General features: G+C 46.5%; 1 protein-coding gene across 1 annotated transcript in view; it reads right to left on the reverse strand.

Annotated features, from left to right (window-relative positions):
- Nucleotides 1–10,268: 10,268 nt before the first annotated feature.
- Nucleotides 10,269–24,190, reverse strand: part of RABIF (RAB interacting factor) — an 81,871-nt gene continuing 67,949 nt past the window's right edge. Inside the window, exon 2 of the mRNA XM_086923075.1 lies at nt 10,269–12,541. Within this exon, the coding sequence (XP_086779201.1) occupies nt 12,296–12,541 (246 nt within the window). The 3' untranslated portion in view covers nt 10,269–12,295. The remainder of the gene's footprint in view (nt 12,542–24,190) is intronic.

The raw sequence follows: 24,190 nt of genomic DNA on the forward strand, positions 1-24,190 counted from the left end.
CCACAGATTTCGAAAAGCTTACAAACACAGGTAGTGGTTCTTCAAATCCCTCAAGGACTGACCTGTTCTCTCAGCAATTTCGAGGCCAGTATCCCTCGTTGGAACTGCGGAGACCGAGCCCCTGTACACTATGCCAACTTGCTGTTGTCAAGGCTTGTTGGCTCTGCACTCCAGAGATCTTTGTGCTACAAGAAGCTCCAGCATCTCTTCCTGCCAAGATTTTCCTCACAACATCCTCTGCATTGTGGGCCTTCACCTTGGTGAGATGCCCTAGGTCCTCTTGCGACTCCTGTGCCTTTGGCCTGTGGGTCCTCTCAAGGGGCTTCTCCTGCTTACTAATGGCCTGCTCTGACTCTCCTGCACTTGGTGAGTCCCTTGGACCATGCTAGTCCCAACGTTGCTCCATCATTTTCCACGCCGGTTGTAGCTGCCAAAGCTTATTGGTGCTCCCGCTGGACACCAACCTCCTGGTTCTCAACTTCCGACATGGGGCAGCTCGTAAACAGCTCCTGGTCTTCCTTTGCGTCACCTGATCCTCACAGCTACAGCAACAACGTTACTGTCTTCATTCCTGCAACTCCAGACATCGGTGGGCATTGGTCTAATTGCTCTTCAATGCCTCCAGGTCCCCTCAGAGTGGCATAGACCCTGACCCCTCTGCAAGCACGTTTTCCTCTTCACAAATCCACCCTTGGATTACACAGGAATCTTGCACCTTCTTCGCCAGCGGCATCTCTACTGAAGTCCACCATTGTGGTCTACATTGGTTTCTGACATCAATTCGCCCCAATGCACCCGGGTTCCCAGGTGTAGGCATCTTAGCTCCTGGGGTATCCACGGATGGGGGTGACTCTCCAGCCTTCTGTCTTCCACTGGGTTTTTTCAGGGTCCACTGGAAAGGGTACTTCTTCAAAACTGCGACTTTCCCATGGACTTCCATTGAGTATGCAGCTGTGTTCCACTCTGCATGCAGCCTCCGCGGGGTTCCTGGGTAATTACCTTGAATGGTTCCTTGTATCCCCAGCTCTTCTGATGTCTCCTGGTCCAAGTCCAGACTTCGGTCGCAGTTCACATTCCACTTTCTTAGTGGAAGGTTTGGCCTCCTCCTGGGGACCACTATGTATTGTGCTTACTTACCTCTCGCAATTGAAGCATTGTTGTGTATTTGTGTTGATCTCTCCGGGTGGGAGATATTCCAATGTGTTAGTGAGTGCTGTGTAATAAATAGACATTTTTATAACTACACTGTGTGGTTCTTTTTCATTTAACCTACATTATTTGATTAGTTTGGTTTAACAAGCTGCATAACACTCCTCTAGATAAGCCTGAAGGCTGCTCTCAACAGCTATCACTTAGAGAGCTTTCTAAGGTTGTCTAAGACTACCACAAGGGTTGTCTGAATTAGTGCATGGTGCTTCACTTAAATAAGGTGCACCATATACTAAGCAAGCCTCCTACATTGGTGTGCAGTGGTTGGGATTTAAGTCTGCACTGTTTTACCAGCTAATCTAGGTGTGGTTAGGTGAAGAAATATCACTAGCATTAGGCACACATAAATACTTTTTATAAAGTAGTAAGTTCTACTGAACGTTTTGGATAGGTAGTTGAGGGTCTAGCAGAACCCTTTCGACAATTCTTTTTAAGTTTAGCTTCCACTAGGGTAGGTAGGTGCAACACCACACTACACCTAGATTACCATGTCTTTAATTGGGGAAGCTAGTGGGTCTCAAGATTCTAGGTATGGTGGTCTTAAGTTCCAGGAACGTAGGGCCCTGGCAGTAGCCAGGAAGTTAAAGATAGGTAGCAACCCTAACACTCAACAGCTCTCAGAGCTTCTGCTGCAGGTTAACCTCCAGAAAGCTAGGAGGACAATGTGGGTGGGGTAGCTCCAGAAAATGGGTCAGGGGAGGTTCACCTCATTGACACTAATTCTGAGCATGACCAACAGAAGTTTAATAACTTCACCCTGGTGATCTCTCATCCCCCATTGGCTAGTGCAGAGGGTGCCCTTAGAGGTAGGACCCCCTTTATTCCTCCTGGTAGGGTTCAGAGAATGCAAAGTAAGTCTAGATCATAGTGTCAATTCCAATGCCTCGCACAATTCCATAGTGTCCTCCATCTCTAATCAGAGGGAGGACTCCTTAGAGAGGGACTATCACCTGCCTAAGTTTTAGAGAGTCAACCTCAGAAAAAAGAAAGAGCAGCTAGCACTTGATAGGGAAATTTTGAAAGTACAGAGGGCTAGGAAGAATTTGGGCCTAGAATCCTAGGATGGTAGCACTAGTGTCCCTAGGGAGCAATTTTCCGATGCTAGGAGCCTTCGCAGGATAGTCTCTCCTTACCAGGAAGGGGGTAGATATCCATATGGATCACTGCCTTGGAGAGGGCTTGTCAGGTACAGAAGGCCTCTAAGGGAAATGCAGCTATCATGTGGCTCTCCTTTTCTGGTAGAGACACACTCCTCACTGTCAAGAAGGAAGATGCTGACAACTACACCGTCTGGAAGAGTGCTCTTATAGATGGGTTTTGTTTGACCACTGAACAGTACAGGGTCAAATTCACACAGAAGGCACACACCCAAGACAGGGCTGATTTTGTAGACAGTGCTATTAAGGCTCTGGAATGCCTGCTTCAAGGAAATACTGTGCATGACTATGAGACATTGTACAGTTTATTGATAAGGGAGTACACCCTTAGCTGTTCAAATCAGCAGCTGCACAAGTACCTGGTGGACTCTCATCTGACCTCACCCCAAGAATTGGGAAAAAATGCAGACAAATGGGTCCGCACCAGGGTGAAGCAGAATAACAATGGTGGTGGAGGTAACCAGAAGAAGCAAGATTCTTCTAGGGCCCAACCAAGAGAGACGGGTGGGTAGAAAGGTAAAGACAAAAAGGAGTCTTCACAAGCTCCCCATAAATATTTCTTTAGGGTGGGTCCCAAAACTCTTCCTCCTCTGGCAAGAAACCTTGGTGTTACCTATGTAAGGAAACAGGCCACAGAGCAAGGGATGCCAATAGTTCTAAAGCCAACACCAAAGAAGCTACTAGTGCTGCCCCCAAGGCAACTAGCACCCCTACCACCGGTACAAGTAGTTATACAGCCCCCAAGGGAATAGTAGGGTTAACCTTGGGTTCCGAAGTGAGTTCTGGCCTAGTCAGATTGCCCACTCAGGCTATCCTTGTCTGTGACAGTGGTATGGAACTTGCCACTTTACTTGTAAGTCGCACTAACTTGGGCATGTACAGGCAACATCCTCTGATTAATGGTCAGGACGATGTGGCATACAGGGGACACAGGGGCCAATGTCTCAATGGTGACAGAGAAAGTTGTGTCGCCTGACCAAATCATACTTGGTCAACTTTACCAAGTGACCAATGCAAGCAGTTAGGACTTCTAATTCTTTAGAAGTTGTGAAACTCCGGTGGGGAGGAGTAACTGGCCTTAAAAGAATTGTGGTTTCTCCAGAGCTACCTGTGGGCGGTCTGTTGGGCAATGATTTATTAACTTCAGCCTGGTCTGAAGTCGTGTTCAGGACACCTGCAGAAATGATGGGAATCTCTGCCAGTGTATTTGCTGTTACTAGGGCTCAGGCCTGACATTTAGGCACTGAGGGAGCAGTGGATCCGGGAAAATGGACCAGCTAGCCACTAAGAAGAGGAGGAAGGGTAAGGAATTATTTTCCTCCCAGACTTCCAGTGAAGATCAGTCTCCCAAGGGAGATGATCCTAGCTCCTGTGAAGTAACTGTCCTAGAGGAACTTGGGACTGACACAGCAGAGTTCTTGGGGGCAGGGGGCCCTTCCAAGGCAGACTTTAGTCTAGAGCAGAAATCCTGCCCCTCTCTTGAACAGCTCAGACAGCAAGCTGCTGATGAGGAGGCAGGGAATGTCAGTGGGTCCCATAGGATTTATTGGGAAGATAGGCTTCTGTTTTTTGAGAGTAGAATTCCCCCCCCCCCCCCCCCCCCCCAAGTCTGGTGCCACCAGGAGGTTGGTTATACCTCAGAAGTACAGGGGTTTCTTCTGTCCCAAGCACATGACATTCTCATTGCAGGAAATCTTGGGCAAAGCAAGACTTGGGACAGTCTTGTCCCTCATTTTCACTGGCCCCACATGTCTGAAGACATCAAGGAGTTTTGCCACTACACAGGCCCCCTTACTCCCCCTTCCAGTGGTTGGGGGTTCTTTTTGAGAGGGTAGAGATAGACATTGTGGCCCTTAAACCCTCCAACAGCATTCAGACACAGTTACTTCCTTGTGGTGGTGGATCATACCATTAGGTATCCACAAGCTATTTCCCCGTAGGACCACTACAGATCCTCTATGCCTAGGGCCCTTCTGGGAGTCTTTTCCAGAGTGGGGTTTACTAAGGAGGTCTAGAGTCAGACAGAGGCACACACTTTATATTTAGCTACATAACTGCCACGTCGAAAGAGAGTGGTGAAAACTACAAGTGTACCACACCCTACCATTCACAACGTAATGGGATTGTTGAAAGGTTCCACAAGACCCTCAAGGGTATGATCATGGAATTCCCAGAGAAGCTCAGGCGAAAATGGGATGCCTTACTACCCTGCCTTCTTTTTGCCTACAGAGGTGTTGCTCGGAAGGGGGTGGGCTGCAGCCCATTTAAACTTCTGTTTGGACATCCAGTTAGGGGTCCATTGTGTCTGGTTAGGAGGGATGGGAGCAACCTCTCAAACAGGACATCATGGACTATATCCTTGGCCTGCGTTCACGTATGGCGGAGTACATGAAGGAAGCCAGCAAAAACCTTGAGGCCAGCCACAAGCTTCAGAAAGCTTGGCTTGACCAAAAGGCTAGGCTGACTGTTTACCAGCCAGGACAGAACGTGTGGGTGTTGCAGCCTGTGGCCCCAGCAGCTCTCCAAGACAATTGGGGTGGCCCCCACACCATCCTTGAGAAAAAAGGCGAGATCACCTACATGGTGTACCTAGGCACTCCCAAAGGTCCTCACAAAGTTCTTCATATGAACCGCCCAAGGCATTTTGATGACAGGGCTGACTTGAACTTGCTCATGGCCACCGATGAGGGACAGGAGGAATCCCGTGATCCTTTCCCTGATCTCAGGACCCTGTTAATGGGTCAGTTGATGGAGTAGCTTTGGCAGGAAGCCTCACTGACCAGAAGCGAGCTGACTGCTGTCTGCCTGTCAAGATTAAATCTAGAGACAGCCTCACCATGTCAGACTGCTTCAGGACTGAGGTCCAGAAGATGCTGGAGTTGGCGGTCCTTGAACCTTCAGATAGCCCTTGGGCTAGTCCATTGTTCTTTTGCCAAAACCACACAACCAAGATGGTAAGAGAGAGAGAGGAGGTTTTTTGGAGACTACAGAGGTCTCTATGCAGTCACTGGGACTGATGCCCATCCAATTCCCAGGGCAGACGAGAGGATTGATACCCTGGCTTCAGCCACGTACCTCGGTACATAGTTACTGTGCTGGCTACTGAAAAATCAGACTCTCTGGGGATGCCAAGCCAAAACCAGCATTTTCAAACCCTAGTAGGCATGAATCAATTTATTGTGGTGCCTTTTGGCTTGGAGAATGCCCCTGCCACATTTCAGAGGTTGCTGAACAAAGTTCACAGGTGTAAAAGCCTATAGTGCAGCATATCTAGATGTTATTGCTCTCTTTAGCTCCACGTGGGAGGATCACCTGGTCCACCTCAGGAATGTTATGGGGGCCCTGCAAAAGGCAAGGTTCTCTATCAAGTCCATAGAGTGCCATAAAAGGCAGAGCAAGGTTGTGTACCTAGGCCAACTTGTAGGAGGCAGCTAGGTTCAACCATTGGAGAGCAAAATCCAGACCATCATGAACTGGGTTTCTCCCACTATCCAGACTCTGGTCAGAAGTTTCCTGGGCCTGACTCGGTACTACAGGAGGTTTGTTAAGGGGTATGGGTCCATTGTGACTACCCTTAATGACCTCACCTCCAAAAGTGATAATGAATGGTTGGTGGTATTGCACTCCGTTAATCAAAGTAGATCACTTGTACGGTATGTGTGCTGCACTAGATTGGTGCCTGCCAACACCCTTAATCAATGTATGTAGCCAGGGATCGCGAGATCACAAGGACTCGAGTGCGCACTAACTAAAAGATAAATCTGTAAAATTTTGAAAGATTTATCTTTTAGTTAGTGCGCACTCGAGTCCTTGTGATCTCGCGATCCCTGGCTACATACACTCACCTCCAAAAGAACACCTAAGAGTACAGTGGACAGTTAGCTGCCAGAAGGCATTTGATGACCTGAAGCAGGCCATGTGCACTCCTCTCAATCTACAAAGTCCTGATTACTACAAAACCTTAATTGTCTAAACAGATGCTTCAGAAATAGGGGTAGGTACAGTTATATCACAACTTATTGCAGATCGCCAGGACCAATCAAGTAGCTTTTATAAGCAGAAGGTTGACCCCAGGGAGAAGCGTTGGTCAGCTACTGAGAGGGAGACCTTTGCTGTGGTGTGGGCCTTGAATAGGTGGAGGGCATACTCAATTCATTGTTCAGACAGACCATAAGCCCCTATTTTGGCCACAACAAATGAAGGGTGAAAATCCCGAAATTTGGAGGTGGTCCATTTCCCTACAGGGAATGGACATTTCTGTGAAAGGTGAACGTAGACCTGGTAGTGTAAAGAAGGGGTCGCACTCTGACTCCTCCCACCAGCAGGTGTACCCCAGGAGCATCATGGTAGATGCAGTCTTTCATAGCGTGTGCGCTAATTCGATGAAAAGTGTGTCATAGCAAGGTTGCAGCACCAACTCTGGACACCGGTGTTTCGGAATTGTTGTTCCTCGTCAGCAGAGTGTAGGTTTTTCGGGGGTTAGCTAGAGCTGACGAGCTCGGATCCTGCACCCGCGCCTTGAGAGGTATCAACCTGAGAACACTTGGCAGCCTGCACAGCTAACCCTCGAAAAACCTACACTCTGCTGACGAGGAACAACAATTCCGAAACACCGGTGTCCAGAGTTGGTGCTGCAACCTTGCTATGACACACTTTTCATCGAATTAGCGCACACGCTATGAAAGACTGCATCTACCATGATGCTCCTGGGGTACACCTGCTGGTGGGTGGAGTCGGAGTGCGACCCCTTCTTAACAGTTAATTGGCTCCCTTAAGCTAGAGCTGACGAGCTCGGATCCCGCACCCGCGCCTTGAGAGGTATCAACCTGAGAACACTTGGCAGCCTGCACAGCTAACCCCCGAACAACCTACACTCTGCTGACGAGGAACAACAATTCCGAAACACCAGTGTCCAGGGTTGGTGCTGCAACCTTGCTATGACACACTTTTCATCGAATTAGCGCACACGCTATGAAAGACTGCATCTACCATGATGCTCCTGGGGTACACCTGCTGGTGGGTGGAGTCGGAGTGCGACCCCTTCTTTACAGTAGACCTGGTAGTAACCATGCAAAAGACGGTGGACTCTCAAGATATTGCCACTTGGAAAACGAAGACTCAACTAGGCAAGGTTAGTGTCATCTCTTTTCGTTGGGGGAGGGGGTGGTGGTGTAGGAAAGTAGGATTTGCTTTCATGGTTACCCCCACTTTTTGCTGGTATCAGTATGTTTTTTTTTTTTACTAGTCGGGACCGAGATCCTGCTAATCAGGTTCCAGTCACTGTTGTTCCTCCCTAAATTTAACATGGAGCATTTTTACCTCCACAATTGCCTACTGGTGTACCCCTATAAGTCCCTATTATATAGTACTGAGGTACCCAGGGCATAGGTGCATCAGGGGTTTCCCATGGGCTGCAGCACGTAGCATAAGACCACTCAAACTGTGACTACAGGCCTGCCATTCCAGGCTTTAAGCTAGTGCGAGCACCACTTATGAGGGATATACATTTTCTTATATCTGAGGTCACTACACTTAAAACCTATGTCACCCCTGAGGGAGGCCTTTCAATCCAGAAGGTAGGGTGCTGGGTTGTAAGTGTGTAAGTGCCCCTGCAGGAGCAGGAGAATCCCTACAAACCCCGGTGTTGCTTTTCCAGGCTTTGTAAGTGCAGTCCGCCAATTTGATACATATACTGGTCATTCAAAACAGAAGTGAAATCTATTCTCTTATCCAAATCAACTTGAACTATGTTTATAAGTTGCAATACTATGTATGGTCATTCAAAACAGAAGTAAAATCTATTTTCTTATCCAAATCAACTTGAACTATGTTTATAAGTTGCAATACTATTGTATGATATGCTCGGAACATAACTATTTCTTGTATTACGGGTTCTGTTTACTGTATCTGCTTGAAAAGCGCTCTGATCCCCATAAGGGTCTTGTCCATGCTATATAAAACCTTCAAAATAAATTAAATATATAAATAAATCTCCCATTATGCGATAGCTAACTATATAGTGGCTGTGCCGAACCTGGGCATGTTCGGTATCAAACATGTTGGAATCATACCCCAACACTGTTACCAGTGTTGGATGTATGATTCCATGCACTGGGGGCTCCTCCAGGAAGCCCCCCTGAACTCTGGGTAACAGCCTTCAGGATATGCTACCAAGCTAGTGCTGCTGCCGACCACAGACACTATTCTGCCCTTCTGCTGCCAACCTCAAGCAGGGGAAGAAAGAACAATAGGTTTCCTGTCAGAGGAAGGTGTGACCACCTTCCAGACAGGACTTGGGCTGGGGCGCTTGCAAGCATCACCAGACTGCGAGGAGAAGGCGCTGGAATGGACCGTCTCCTTTCTCGACGGAAGAACACAAAGAGTCCGCCTACCACCGTACAAGTCAGAGGTCACCGAAGTCATCTGCGGCGTCCCTCAGGGATCCTCACTGAGCCCGACTCTCTTTAACGTCTACATGAGCCCTCTCGCGGCCATCGCACGCCAACACAACCTCAACATAATCTCCTACGCCGACGACACCCAGCTGATCCTCTCCCTGACCAACGACCCCGCCGCCGCCAGAGCCAACCTGCACGAAGGGATAAGAAAGGTAGCCAAGTGGATGACGACGAGCCGCCTGAAGCTGAACTCAGATAAGACGGAGGTCCTCATCCTGGGCTCCTCGCCCTCCGCCTGGGACGACTCCTGGTGGCCCCCCGCCCTGGGCACCGCACCCAAACCGACAGACCACGCACGCAACCTGGGTTTCATCCTGGACTCCTCCCTCTCCATGACCAGGCAAGTCAACGCCGTCTCCTCGTCGTGCTTCAACATCCTGCGCATGCTTCGGAAGATCTTCTGGTGGATCCCCACAGAGACCAGGAAGACCGTCACCCAGGCCCTCGTCACCAGCCGACTGGACTACGGCAACGCACTCTACGCCGGAACCACCGCCAAGATCCAGAAGAGACTCCAGCGCATCCAGAACGCCTCAGCCAGACTCATCCTCGACATCCCACGTCACAGCCACATCTCCGGACATCTAAGAGACCTGCACTGGCTCCCGGTCAACAAGAGAATCACCTTCCGCCTCCTTACCCACGCACACAAAGCTCTCCACGACCAAGGCCCGAGCTACCTCAACAACCGAATCAACTTCTACGCTCCCAAACGCCACCTCCGATCCGCCAGCCACGCCCTCGCCACCGTCCCACGCATCCGCAGAACCACTGCTGGAGGAAGGTCCTTCTCCTACCTGGCCGCCAAGACCTGGAACTCCCTCCCGGCCGACCTGCGCCTGACCCAAGACCACCTCTCCTTCAGGAAAAAGCTCAAGACCTGGCTGTTCGAGCAGTAGCGGCACCCCCCCCCCAAGCGCCTCGAGACCCTACGGGTAGGTAGTGCGCTCTATAAATTTCTGTGATTGATTGATTGACTGCTTTGAAATGCACATGTGGTGCCCGCCTTGCATACTCCGGTTCAAGTCAGTTCAGGGAGCCCTTCGTTCCCGCTCTGGCACGAAACTGGACAAAGGACAGGGAAGTGTCCTCCTCTGTACAGCCCCTCCTCTGGGAGGGACCCCCGATTAATCCTAACCACTCTTTTTTTTCTTCATTTATTTCATTTTATTTTTTTAACTTTATCATTTTATGACGATTTTATCATACAGTAGCAGATTTGTAATACCTTAAACACAATATGCAGAGAATATCTGGAAACAAGGAGATGAAGTCTAATGAAAACACTTCATAGCTATCTGCGTAACAAAGGTTAAATAAATGTCAGAGAGGTGATCCTGCAGGCCAAATGTATCCAAAATACACCTACTATTTCCTTCTCTGTAGACAAATAGGTTTTCTGGATAAAAGCCACTCTATGTGGAAAAGTAAAACAGGACAGACCTTTATCCCGAAATAACATTCCAGTTGAACATTTATTTCAGTTGTTAGGCGAGATGTCACTACATAGGAGAGATGTCGTTACCACGTAATACGATTCAAAGTATGAGAATGTTAACAAAACAAAACTACAAAAGGCTGCCACAAAATAAATACAAGTATTATAACCATATCCAAATGCCTCTTCACAAAGACAATATCATGGTTGGTCTCAGAGAGGATAAGACCAATGTGAATAAAAAATAAACAGAAATGTACTTCACTGCGATGTTCTGGGATTTTGCTGGATTGTGATTTTAAAAACCTTTTTGGTGGTGGTGCACAGTTATATTTAGAATAGGGCAAATGAACGGTTCTAACCCGAGACTGGAGGTAACTTTCTTGGATGTATTACGTAACACAATTGTAAGAAAATGAATTTCGAAATAATAAAGTCTTTGAAGATACGCCAAATGAAAGAGAGATATCTCCCTTTTTTAAATAGTTCTGTAACAAAGCCACAAAAAGGATTTTTGGATATTAACTCGACATTATGAACAACCTGAGGGACCACAGGCACCTGTGCATTTGAAATAAAGAAATTTTGTGTGCAAATTATACCAACATGCCTGTCATGTCTCTGGATGAGTCCGTCTCTGGATATTTCATTGCTGTTTTACAAGATAAAAATAGTATTGCTTAATACAGCTCCTTCTGGACTGGAAAACTGCACTGCATGTGTCACCAGTTTATAACTTAAGAGTCAAGAGATATGCAGATAGATGTGTATTCGGAGTGTGGTTTTAGCGAAGCCCTGCACTTTCTCTCCAGATTCCCCCAGACAGCACCTCGTCCAATGTCCAATTCTGAAAACACACTTCCCTAACACACAGGGAGTATTTAGCAAATGGATTTCTCTATTCTGCATAATCTGGCTCCTAGTAATTCAGCTAGTATGTATGCATGACAATTAATTTAAAGGTTAAAATGGATACATTATTCCCACAATCCTAGGCTCCCCGACATTAAGGCTGAGCTAAGGCCCAGTGACACCCCCGCCATCTTCCGGAACCAAGAGTACGAGGTTACATTATTAATGGGAAACCATATTGCAGAAGTGGAAAAACCCTGTTCTGAATGAACATGCACATTCTCCTCCCAATAGACAAATACTGAACCCTCTGATAGTAGCTCTGCATAGTGCCTGTAATACCACCCACAGAGGCTGTTCAGGTGTTCCTGCTAAGACTCACCCTTCCAGAACACAAGTGCAAGTTCATGCATAGTGACTTACCATCATTTCATCTCAAAGTCGTCGTGATAGGAATTAAGCAGATATGTTAGTATTACTTGCTCAACAGTTATAAGAAATTATTAGTAGAACATACATCAGAATGTTATATAATCAGTAGCAGATTGCTCAGTGATTAACGCTTGCTACCCAGTCTTGTTCCCCCAATCACGCCGTCAAGACATCCCTAGAGTAACTCCCTCCTTTCAGTCATTCTACCCAAATTCGGGGCTTGACTCTCCATTTTTCTTCACCCTTCTCCCACTAATATCCTAATTTTCCTTACTCAAACCCTGATTCCACCGGTACACACTAGGCTTTTGTATCACCTGACTTTTTTATTTTAAATATCTGTGTGTACCTTGCCATAGCACCAGTGAAAACTATTGCAGGTGTTATTATTGGATAACTGACCCACCCTTTTCAGGAGCAATAAGTTATCCCAGGATAATGTCCACAATGGTGTTCATTAAGAAGGGAGGCAATGTGCATACAATGGGACTACTGCAGTCCAGTAAGCTAAGACAGGCCAGGGACTGTCAATACCGAGCTAGTTGACAACAGGAACAGAGCTCTCAAATTACAAGGAATCCATCAATAAATACTGCATACAACAATAGTCACACAAACAGCTTTACATTAGGAGTCTGAGTGAACTGTTCAGTGCAGGGCCGATCTTTCTCCATGAGTACAGTTGTCACAAGGCTCCTTTATAGCACCCTCGAAGGGGTTGTGTCCCTCCTTAGCCCCCACAGTTCTTTTTACTCATGCTTCACACGCTCCACAGCAACATAGAAGGTCTTCTTATCATCCAGGCAATGCCATCCAATTGGTCCTATTTCACAGTCTGCACAGATGAGGAATTTTATTTTGCCAACATCCTTGGTGAACCCAACATTTTCAAATGTATACATATCGTCCACCAGCCAATGATCCTCAAGAATGTCTCCATCTGGGGAACTGCCATCCCCCAATGCAGTCTTCTTCCTCATAGATGGAAGAAAAAGCTGAAAAGTAGAAAACAATAAAAAAAGGTAAGCATTTTTCCCCATTATATACTATCATAAAACACTTAAGTTAGTCACAATGCTACAGTAACATACTACAATGTACAGTTTAACACTAGATCGTGCACTGCTTAAGGACACATGGTCAGGAGTCACCTTCAGACAAATGTCTACTCGTAGGCATGCCTTACTTAATAATTTGGTATTGCACGGTTGAAAAACAAACAAAAAGCCCACTTTGTGCAAGAAAGGGGCCTGTGGGTAATGTGGTACTTGAAGCGAAGCGCAATACTGAGTGCAGGCTGAAGTACATGATGAAATTTCCATGGGTACCTCTAGGATTGACTAAAAGAAATTTGCAGACTTTCAAGATTGAAGGGAATTAGTCAATGTACTACTGTTTTGCTGGGGCACCTGCTGTCCTAAAAATTGTATGACCCAGGGTTCATGTATTTCATGTCTGAGAAATATTTACAGCCAGGAGAAAATACTGAATGGATACAAGCCCGATGCAATTTGCAAACTCACTTGGTCCCAAAATGTTTACCGTTCTGAAAAGTTTTTCCAACGGGTAAAATAGGTTTTGCGACTCATATCGAAAAACAATTTGGAAGAAGTGTTCTTTTCGAATTGTGAATCGGTATGCAATGTATCAATGAATTGCAACTGCAATTCCGGTTGCAAACCACTAGTTACCGACATCTCAAAGGAGGCGGCAACTGATTCGCAAAGGAGAAGGTGTCCCCTTTGGGAATTGAGTTGGGAACCTCTGAGGGACAGGTTATTGTCCAGGGAACCACCACCTGCTCCCCTTCATGTTTCCTCAAGTTGAATACTTACTTTTTCTTAGTCAAATCCCCCCCTGGTGTACTCAAGTCTAAACTCCAAGCCCAACTTCTCACCCCTCACTTCCAAAATGCCAATGAGCTCACTGAACATTTTAATAAGACCGTTAAGGATGTCTTGGACCAAATAGCCCCTCCTAAACTAAAAAAACAAAGAAAGATTCCATCCAAATCTTGGTTCAATTCAGATCTCAGTAACAGAAGACGTTCTCTTAGACTGACCAGAAGAACATGGAGACAATACCCCTCTCCCTCCCAGCTCGCACTCCTCAGATCCACGAGATCAACTTACAAGAAGGAATATGCTACTTACCAGTATGCATCTGTTCTTGGCATGTAGGGCTGCCGACATTCATATCTATGCATAGATCGCCGCCTAGTGTTGGGTCCGGATGATTGCACATTGTTGTCCTGGAAGAGGCTTCGAAGTATCACGAGATAGGTGGCTCCTCCCCTGGACTACAGTGCGCATGGGCATCCTCTCCATCCTCAGATTGTTTTTCGCCATTGTGGCAGAGATGGAGTGTTGTACAGTAAGAGATGTCCATGCAAGAAAGTGAGTTAGAATGAATGCTACAGCTGCGACAGGCACCGGGGAGGAGGGTGGGCGATATGAATTTCAGCAGCTCTACATGCCAAGAACAGATGCATACTGGTAAGTAGCATATTCTGTGCATAGAATGTATAGCAGTCTCTCCCTTAGCAGTGGCTTCCTGTGCCAGCTGCAGCAGTCTGAAACAGAGTTTTTAGAACAGCCTGTCCTACAGCAGCTTGCTGTTTGGAATGTACATCTACACAATAGTGTTTTGTGAAAGTATGTATGGTAGTTCATGTGGCTGCTTTACATATTTCCTCTAGAGGAATGTTCCCTAGGAAAGCCATGGATGCCCCCAGTTTGTGTGTAGAATGCGCTCTCGGGGGAACTGTTAAAGTGCGTTTTGCCTTAAGATAATATATTTGAATGCACTTAACTATCCATCTGGCTAACCCAGATTTAGAAATGGGGTTGCCCTTGTGTTGTGGTGAAAAGGCAACAAACTACTGTTTTGTCTTCCTGAAATCTTTTGTCCTGCCTATGTAATATAGGAGAGCCCTCTTAACATCTAGTGTATGTAGAGCCCTTTCAGGTACTGACTGTGGATTTGGGAAGAACACTGGTAGTTCTATTGTTTGATTGATGTGGAAGTGGGATACCACTTTTGGCATGAATTTAGGGTTTGTCCTCAGCACGACCCTATTTGCGTGAATTTGGAAGAATGGCTCTTGAATAGTTAGAAAAGCCACCTTCCATGTTAAAAATGGTATTTCACATGAGTGTAAAGGTTCGAAAGGTGGTCCCATCAGTCTGGTTAAAACAAAGTTTAGGTTCCAGACAGGTGAAGGTGGGTGTCTTTGGGTGTGGGGGCGGCGGGGGGGGGGGGGGGGGGGGGGGGGGTGTCGGGCGGGGGAAAGAAATCACTAGTTTGAGCCCCTCCATGAATGCTTTAATTGCGGGCACTCTGAATAGCGAAAGGTGCTGCCTGTTCTGAAGGTAAGCTGCTATGGCAGCTAAATGTATCCTTATGGATGAATAGGCTAGATTGCAGTGGTGTAGGTGCAAAAGATAGCATATGATATTTTGAGTTGATGCGTCTAGTGGGTTTATGTCATTGTTGTTACAATAAATGACAAAACGTTTCCACTTTGCCGCATAGCATGCTCTCGTGGTAGGTCTTCTTGCCTCTTTGATAATGTTCATGCAGTCAGGAGGTAAGTTTAGGTAGCCAAACTCTAGGACTTCAGGAGCCAGATTGCAAGGTTGAGCTGCTGCGGATCTGGGTGATGAATGTCTCCATGGCTCTGCGTTAAGAGACTGGGTGTTAGTTTTAGTCTTTGATGAGGCACCACGGAAAGTTCTAGGAACGTGGTGTACCATGGTTGCCTCGCCCATGTTGGAGCAACCAGGATTAGCGACATGGAATGCTGGCGCAGTTTGCGTGCCACTTGCGGTATCAACGGTGCTGGTGGAAAAGCGTAGGCAAATTTGCCGGACCAGTTCATCCATATCGCATTGCCCTGAGACTGCGGGTGTGGGTGTGGGAACCTTGCGGCGAAATACTGGCATTTTGCGTTTTGTTTTGTGCCGAACAGGTCTATCTCTGGTTGTCCCCACAGTTGGAAGTATGGTTGAAGCACTGTGGGATGAATCTCCCACTCGTGCACCTGTTGGCTGTGTCTGCTGAGCAGATCCGCTATTTGATTGTCCTTGCCTGGGAGGTGTTCCGCCATGAGAAAAATGTTTTTCTGAATGGCCCACTTCCACATGCTCTGAGCTAGATGTGACAGCTGTGGAGAGTGTGTTCCTCCCTGTTTCTGTATGTAGTACATTGCAGTCATGTTGTCCGTCCGGATCAACACGGTCTTGTTGCACAGATGTGATGGAGACGTTAGATATTAGCTTTCCCTCCTGTATTAGGAACTCTGCCTGTTCCTTATTAAGGTCAGGTAGATGCTGGAGAATTTGCTCTAGTGTGTCGTAGTGTGCCCTGTCGTACCTGGCTAACAGGGCTTGTGTGTTTGAAATTCTCCATATGTTAGCTGCTTGAGCAGCTACCCTTTTCCCTGAAGCATCCAGAATTTTAGACTCCTTGTCTGGAGGTGGAGCCTCGCCAGTAGTCTGAGAATTAGCACGTTTACGTACATTGGATACTACCAAAGAGTCTAAAGGCAGCTGTCCCTTAATGTATATAGGGTCCACTGGTGCTGGCCTATATTTCTTCTCTATTCTGGGGTTAATGACTCGTGCCCTGGTTGTTTCCTTAAATATGTCCCCAGCGTGTTTAAGCACCCCCTTTAACATTGGCAATGTTTTGACTGATCTTTCAGAAGTGTTGAAAGTGTCAAATAGGAAGTCTTCCTCAATGGGGTCTGCATGCATTTCCACATGGCGATTGTATGCTGCTCTTTCTATCAATGCATTGAAAGCAGCTGTATCCTTTGTAGGCGAAGTTTTAACAGGGTATGCAGTATTGTCTTGAATGGGCTGAGAGTCTGCAGGATCTACAGGGTCAGACCCTGGTTGATTTTGGTTGTCCTGGTCATTGTCCACAGGATAATTGTACAGTTCATTATCCTCATGTTCCACATCCTCATCTGTGCGTGTGGGAGAATATGTATAAGTCTCTTGCACATGTGGTCTGATAGGCTCAAAGAAAGTTGGAGATGTAGAAGAGTCTCTTTTCTTTTTTAGTGGTATTTTATAGGCCTCTGCGTAAGTTTCTGGTCTGATTTTCCTTTTTAATAGGGTAACTCTGCCAGTATCGGGGTCAACATACAGTTTTGACTGTTCCTCTGTCGAGGGCTCTTGCTCTTCAGGTGCTTGAGCTCTTTTCCCCGTTATCGCTCTTTTTGTTTGTGTCGGTTCGATTTCCGTTGTCGGTTCGACCGCTCTAGGCTTCATGTGTGTTGGAAGCCCAAACTTTATCGGTCAGAGTGACTTTTGTGGATCAACAGTCTTTTTCAACAGTCTTTTTAGTCTGTATGAACTTCTTCGGGCCGTAATTGTTTTCGACCCGACTGTTCTCGTTTGTTCGATAACCACGATTTGGCCTTGTGTCGTCTTCGGAGCTTGCTGCTTCGGAGCGATGTTTTGCTGCCTCGGCTCGACTAACCCCTTTAGTCCGATCCTTGCCTTCGGCTCGAGTGTCTTTGTGTGCACCCTCCTTGGTTTGTCAACCTTTTCTTTCGGTTCGACAACCATTTTCTGCTGGAGTCCTTTGTTTGTGTGGCCTGGTGTCGACATCGATCTCGTCGGTTCGACAGCCTTTAGCTTAGGCGTGGCCTTGGGTGTACTGGCTCTCGGCTCGACAACCCGTATATGCGACCCAGCCGGGTCGACGACCATTTTGTGTTTGGTCGGCTCCGATGGATTCAGACCTCTCGGTCCGAAGACTGTAAAGTCCATCAGTTTCGGTTTCCGTTTTGGTTCCTTTACTTTCGGTTTTGATATTACCAAGGAATGGTAATGTTGCACCGATGGCTCTTGTCTTATATTCTTAGCCGGGCTTAATTGCAGGGCTATAGAATCGATGTTATGATCTTGGCTAAGGCCTTCCGACGATGCCTCGACCTGAGCCTCTGGAAGCGTATCATTAAATGTACTGGGCTCCGTACTCACGGTTGGCCCCGTGTCCTCGCCGGAGTCGTCCTCGACGGCTCCGATGCCTGGATCGTCGTCCCCTACCTCTATGATGATGATGTTCTTTGTCGTCGACGTAGTAGTTGAAGTCATGTTCCGACCCCTGCTTCGACTGCTGATCAGAGTCCTCAGCTTCGACGACCTCTTCGTCGTCTTCAAAGATAATTTCCGGGTCAGGCGCTGGCTTCTGCATCGTCTGCCTCGCTGCTCTCCGACTCCGAAGTGTCTTCTTTGATCGAAACTGCGCACAAGCTAAGCAGTAGGCTTCATTGTGTTCTGGAGATAAACACTTGTTACACACAGGGTGTTTATCTATGTGTGGAAATTTTGAGTTACAGTTGGGGCATCTTTTGAATGGACTTCGTTCCATCGACGATTGGTCCCTTGGTGTCGAAAAAGGCCACGCGTCCCGATTCGACGTTCTGAGTAGAAAACAACAGGAATAAAGTTGTCAGCACCGATCGAAGAACAATACCGACGACCCCGAAGGCCTTTTCGAAAAGATTTTAATCGATTCCGAACTCAGAGTTGGAAATTACATCCGAACCCAATGGCGGAAAAAAACAATCTGAGGATGGAGAGGATGCCCATGCGCACTGTAGTCCAGGGGAGGAGCCACCTATCTTGTGATACTTCGAAGACACTTCCAGGACAACAATGTGCAATCATCCGGACCAAACACTAGGCGGCGATCTAAGCACAGATATGAATTCAGCAGCCCACATGCCTCGAACATACATTTTCAATGAAAAGGCAAGCTTCGTTCGAGCATTGATCGTGCCAAAAATAGGCCCAGAGAACTGTTTAACATTGTTAGAAAACAAACATCTTCTGCTCCCTCTGAACGGACGACTCAACAGAGAGATGCGAGGAAATTGCTAACTTCCTCTTGGATAAAATCGATAAATTCTTCCATCTAACTCAGACTCCACTCACCCCTTGACGTTGACATTACCATAGATTTTCCTCCCTTGTTGACCCCACCCCTACCTCCTAATCCTTCCACTCACCGACCTGTTTCAACTTTTCCTGAAGCCAGCCTCTCCAACTTACAGCTGAAAAACAATGCCTTCTGGCATAATTTCCACCCTATAACTGAACATGAAGTCCTTAACATAATTTCCAAACTCAAGCAGACTTCACACGCCAAAGACCCTCTCCCTTCTAACCTAGTCCAAGATCTAAAACACATCATTGCCCCTTACTGGCCTAATATCATTAACACCTCCTTTGCCACAGGATATGACCCAGACTCTCTGCAGCTCAGACAAATCACTCCCATTCTTAAAAACCTTCCTGCTGACCCTAACGACCCTAACAATCTCCGCCTTATCTCAAACCTCCCCCTTCTATCCAAAGCCCATGAAAAATGTGCTCTCCGACAATTGGATAATCAAATCTGCAATTACAACTTACTTGACTCCTTGCAATCCGGCTATAGAAAAGGATGCAGCACAGAAACTGTCATGCTAAATATTGTCGATGACATCCACTGGCCCCTCGACAATGATGAGGCCTTCCTACTTATTCTCCTCGACTTCTCTGCTGCCTTTGATACTGTTAACCATTCTTCCTTACTTAACTCACTTAAATCTTGCTTTGGCCTTTACAGGCAGGTCCTCAAATGGTTCACTTCTTATCTCCAACAAAGAACACAACAAATCAAAATCAATGACTGCCTCTCTAACCCTACACCTGTCTCCCTAGGTGTCCCTCAGGGCTCTATTCTCTCCCCTCTCTCTTAAACCTCGTTATGGAGCCCCTTACCCTTATTCAGAAACCAGCAAGAATCAACTATCACCTCTATTCTGATGACACCCTACTGTCCCATAAGATTAGATCCCACTCTGATGTACTTCATCTAAACAATACAATGAATAAGATCCAATCCTGGTTCTACTCCAATCACCTCAAACTTAATCCTAGAAAAACTGAAATTATTCTCTTCTCTCCTAAAAACAACAAGTTCCCCATTCAAGGCTGGCACTCCGACCTCAATGCCCTCAACTGCTTGCTCTCCTTATCAAACTCAGTGAAATCACTTGGTTTCACTATTGACAAAAACTTTACTCTTAACGACCACATAAAATCTTGGCTAAAGGTGCTCTCTTCACTCTCCGTCATCTTAAAAAAATCAAAGCCTTCATTCCATCTGACGACTTTAAATTGGTTGTCCAATCACTGTACACGTTTTGACCACATCTCCCCAGCCCTCAAAGCCCTTAATTGGCTACCTGTTGAAGGAATATCCTCCTACAAGACTGCATGCGTAACGCACAAAGCTCTTTACCAACAAACCCCTTTGTACCTTACAAACTCAAAAAAGCAGGCTGCTCCCGACCGATGCGAGCACTAATGCTCTCCTCCCTGCCCCCCCCCCGTTAAAAAAAGAAAACCACACAATCTCGTTCCTTCTCCGGGAATGCCCCGAATATCTGGAATGCTCTCCCTAGGGATGTGCGCTGTAACCTCTCCTACCTCAGCTTTAAAAAAGACCTCAAATTACACCTTCTCAACAAATATCAAATCCCGGCGGGTCCACTCGGCCTTTCATCCATCTGAGGTAGATAAACCGAGTACCGTAGAGTTGGGTAACAATGAGCATCTGTTATTGAGCGCCAAGAGACTTCTGGGTAAACGTGTGCTTTACAAATACACTTGTTATGTTATGTTTGTAGCCAATTACATGGAGGTCAGAAATTGCAATTTTGGCAAATTAATATTCATTAGTGATGCTGCGACCCCTGCAAATTGTTTTTTTGTGATATGAACTATTAGTACATAGGTAACTTTGCAAAATCTGAGTCCATTCGCAAAAAAGTTGGAGCACAACTTGACTCCTTTTTGCCAACTGACTTTTAGTACATCTGGCCCCATCTTCTTTATCATTTATAATATGTTAGCCTAATTTGCTGTACATTAATCGCCTTTTGGGAAAGAAGCAGTGCTTAGGTTTTATATATACAAAATAGAATAGATATTTTATATTACATATTGTATGCTTGCAGTTATGTGACCTTACTATGAAGTGAACTGTGATCGTGTAAAGTAAAAAGAAAAACATCCCATGCTCCAAAAAGACGACCTGCGAAGACATGCTTGAGTTCTCAATTCTTTGCCTGCCAAACCCTTCATGCTAACTCCCCGCCTTTGTTGGTTTACACCTTTATTCCAACCTTCTCACTTTCAATGCCATTGTTTTAACCAACTCTTAAAAGCAATACTCTCTCTGCTCCTAAAGAAAGTTTAAGAAACCCACTGCTGATATACAAATGTAGACTAACTTTCATCCGATATCCAATTTACCATTCTCCTGCAAAGTTTTCTAAAGAGTAATTGCACACACATCAACTCAGGTTACATCACACAAAAACACTTACTCCTGACCGCTAATCTGCTTTCGACCTACAAAAGAAACACACTAAAACACCAGAGAGGCAGGTTTGGATTATTTGGTATTGCCCTTAAATAAATATGTGAATTGCTCTCTGGTAGGACTCCACAAGTATGCATGGATTATTTGGCTTTCTTCAGGACCAAATATGTGAGGTATTACTCTTAATAATTAACAGAGACATACACAGCCATAAAAAGGTATACTGAACCAGTGGTTGGAGTCTCACCAGTATGTGTGTTACCGGATATGTCAGGTAGCACAAGACCTCAGCACGAAACTCGAGGGAGCGTCAATGTCCTCACTGAGAGTGGCAGGTGTCAGTATACCTTTTTATGGCTGGGTTTGTCTCTGTTAAGTATTAAGAGGCATGCCTCACATATTTGGTCCTGAAGAAAGCTGCTACACCTCTACAGAGGGTATTAGGATGAACCTGGTTGACCATCACTAGACTATGACAGGTTTAATCCACTTCTGCTATCGTTCTTAATCCTAACCCTGGGATGCCCCAATAAAGTTTTTGGTGTCCTTCCGAATTAGTTTTAACTCACATTCACGTTCAAAAACCTTTGCACAACGTCTGCCACACCCTGCCCATTTACAGGTTTTAGTAAGCCTCTCATCACATACTTAAAACATCCCTTAGCTCCTACTTCTCAGTGAGGGGGTTGTAGCCGGCTTTGTGACCTGGTTCGCAGTGCAAGGAGGTTACCCTATGATGAAGCATGCCATCTTTGGGTGGGTGAGGGAAACCGTTCTATAAAAGGGACCCTCCTGCACTCCTCTGTTATCTTCAATCAGATCCAGGGTCCTTTTGAGTTACACGGCTGTAGACCCTTCACCAGTGAGTCCCTCGAGGCCCGACAGACTTGTTTCATGTCTCACCCACTCCAACAGCACAGATCTCACGACTCGCGCTTTATGCGCTACTTGTACTTTGCTTCGCCTGTGTCTCTATGTGGTGGTTATCTGGCGTTTTTTGAGGCAGATGGTATAAACTCCTAGGCGTTTTCCTTCCTCTCCAATTACCATACTACCCTGCCATCCAATTTTCTTTTACTACCAATAACTTAGGACAGTCCCTTTTGGACTTGTTAACTCGAAAGGTAATTGTTGTCTTCCCTGTGTGATCTGTGGTCTCTGGATTTGCCTACGAGACCCAACTCTTGTTAAGGCCTTATTTCCTCTTGCTGGTTTATTTATTTATAAAGTTTGCCACTGAAAGCAGAATCTCAGGAATGCAAGTTATGTGGCTGACGTCTGTGGGGCGCAGTCTATAAAAATCATGTGTGACACTTCCCCGACACTTGGCTTTACTGATGTTATCAGGGAAAAGGTACTTCCTTGCCGTCTGCGCATTACTCATTTCCCGTTTCTCTGTGATTCTTCATCCCAATTGCTTTTTTCTGCAGCAGTGGATTTTCCCAATCACTTTTGCTGTTCTTGGACAAAGGACGAGCCAAGGTGACAAAGCATCTTGGTAATCCCTCTACGCTTCATTCCTTATATTTGGTCAGTGCACTGTGCCTATATCCTCTCTCCTTGTGATTTAACCCGTTGCGTGCTGGTGACGGAACCGCTCCGTCACGAGCCTCGGTGGGCTGTGCTGGTGACGGAACGGTTCCGTCACGGCCCGCTCGCCGCGCCTACGTGGTGCTGATTTCGCGCCTGCGCGGCACGTTCTATTAAGCGGGCGGGCCGTGACGGAACCGTTCCGTCACAGGCACAGCCCACCCGAGGCTCGTGACAGAGCGCTTCCGTCACGAGTACGGGAGCGCCGCGCGGCCCCCCTTACCCTTTAGCGCTGCGGCGGAATAGTTGCCGCAGCTAAGGGGTTAAGGGCCACATACTTTAGATCACATTCTGCAAGCCCTTACCTGTTATGTGTAGCTATTTCCTAATCAAGAACCCGAACTGGATGAGATGAGATGAGACTATTGAAAGGATGTAATCTGTGAAAGTGTTCTTTTCTGATGTCCCTGTTTTTGGTGACCTGCTCCTATGCAGTGAATAGGAATACCTGGACTTATTTCTATGAAGTAATAGGAATCTTGGATTATTACCGGCTTGGTGAGTGAGCCTTGAGTGCATAGAGGGAAGGGACTAGGGGTGACATCACTGGGTAACTTTATATGTTTGAAAGCTACTTACCTCTTCTTTTGTGTTTTTGCTCTTAAAGGGGGCGTGACGACAATGAATGATTATCCAGAGACTCGAGGGGATTGTGCAGTATGCCATGTCGAGGGCAGTTATGTCTCTATGAATATTCCTTTCACCCTATTAGCTACCTCCTTTACTCTAAAGGCTAATTTCCCGCACTTGTTAATTATGGAGTGTGGAAGAAGATCTCTGTCCCTGCAGAACCTGGATTTCAGGTGAGTGAGACTATGACCATGGAAGTGTTCAGCATTTCAGGAGGTGCCCGACCACAGGTAATTGCAGCCCTAGTCCTGTTCTGTGAGTCAGGTTGCTTGCAGACACGCAGCAGCACCCGTCAGGCTACGGCTCTCCCTTCCGAGCAGCGCTGCTGGCCTCAGCAATAATCAGATGGGCTCCCAGCTTATGTCGACACGTAAAGTTCAAATCCCCTAAAGGGGAAAAAGGGTTGATCTCCTTGCTCCCAACTGATGCACAGAGATGGAGCAAAGTCCTCCGGCTTCCTCTGGGTTGGTCAGGGGGCAGGGCTCGATGGCTGGTCGTAGCGTCAATTTTTTTAAAGCAAAACTCAGTACCGGCAACCCCTACCTGGCTTCTGAATCACTGATACTTTGGTGGCCCTTCCTGACATATGGGGTCGCCGTCAAGGCTCACTCAAGTATTGGCGCTTTGTCACACAGGCACTTCTACAGTCGCCCCTATGGGTTTTGTTTGCTCCTATTTAACTCTTTGCTTACATCACACTGCTTAATTACAAATAAATATGCTTTTGTGAGTCCGGATATATTTTGAAATATTTGTAATATTAATTTACAGGATATTTATTTAAATGTTGTGTGTTAGGGAAAAATAACTGACATCTTCAGACAGCTCACTTGACAAAAACCTCTAAATCTAGTAGGAGAGAGAAAAATAAACCTCATTAGGTCTCGCCTGGAATTAGCATCCGAAGGATGCGTCCAGGCTGGAGACTTATAGTCATCTGACTCGGGGGAATGAAGGACAAGAATGTGCCACGCGCTTCTCCTTTGCTGGATTTGACTGCGTGCACGCGCACCCACATTCACGCATGCGCA

The sequence above is a fragment of the Lissotriton vulgaris genome, chromosome 5 (assembly GCF_964263255.1).
Source record: "Lissotriton vulgaris chromosome 5, aLisVul1.2, whole genome shotgun sequence".
NCBI lineage: Eukaryota > Metazoa > Chordata > Amphibia > Caudata > Salamandridae > Lissotriton > Lissotriton vulgaris.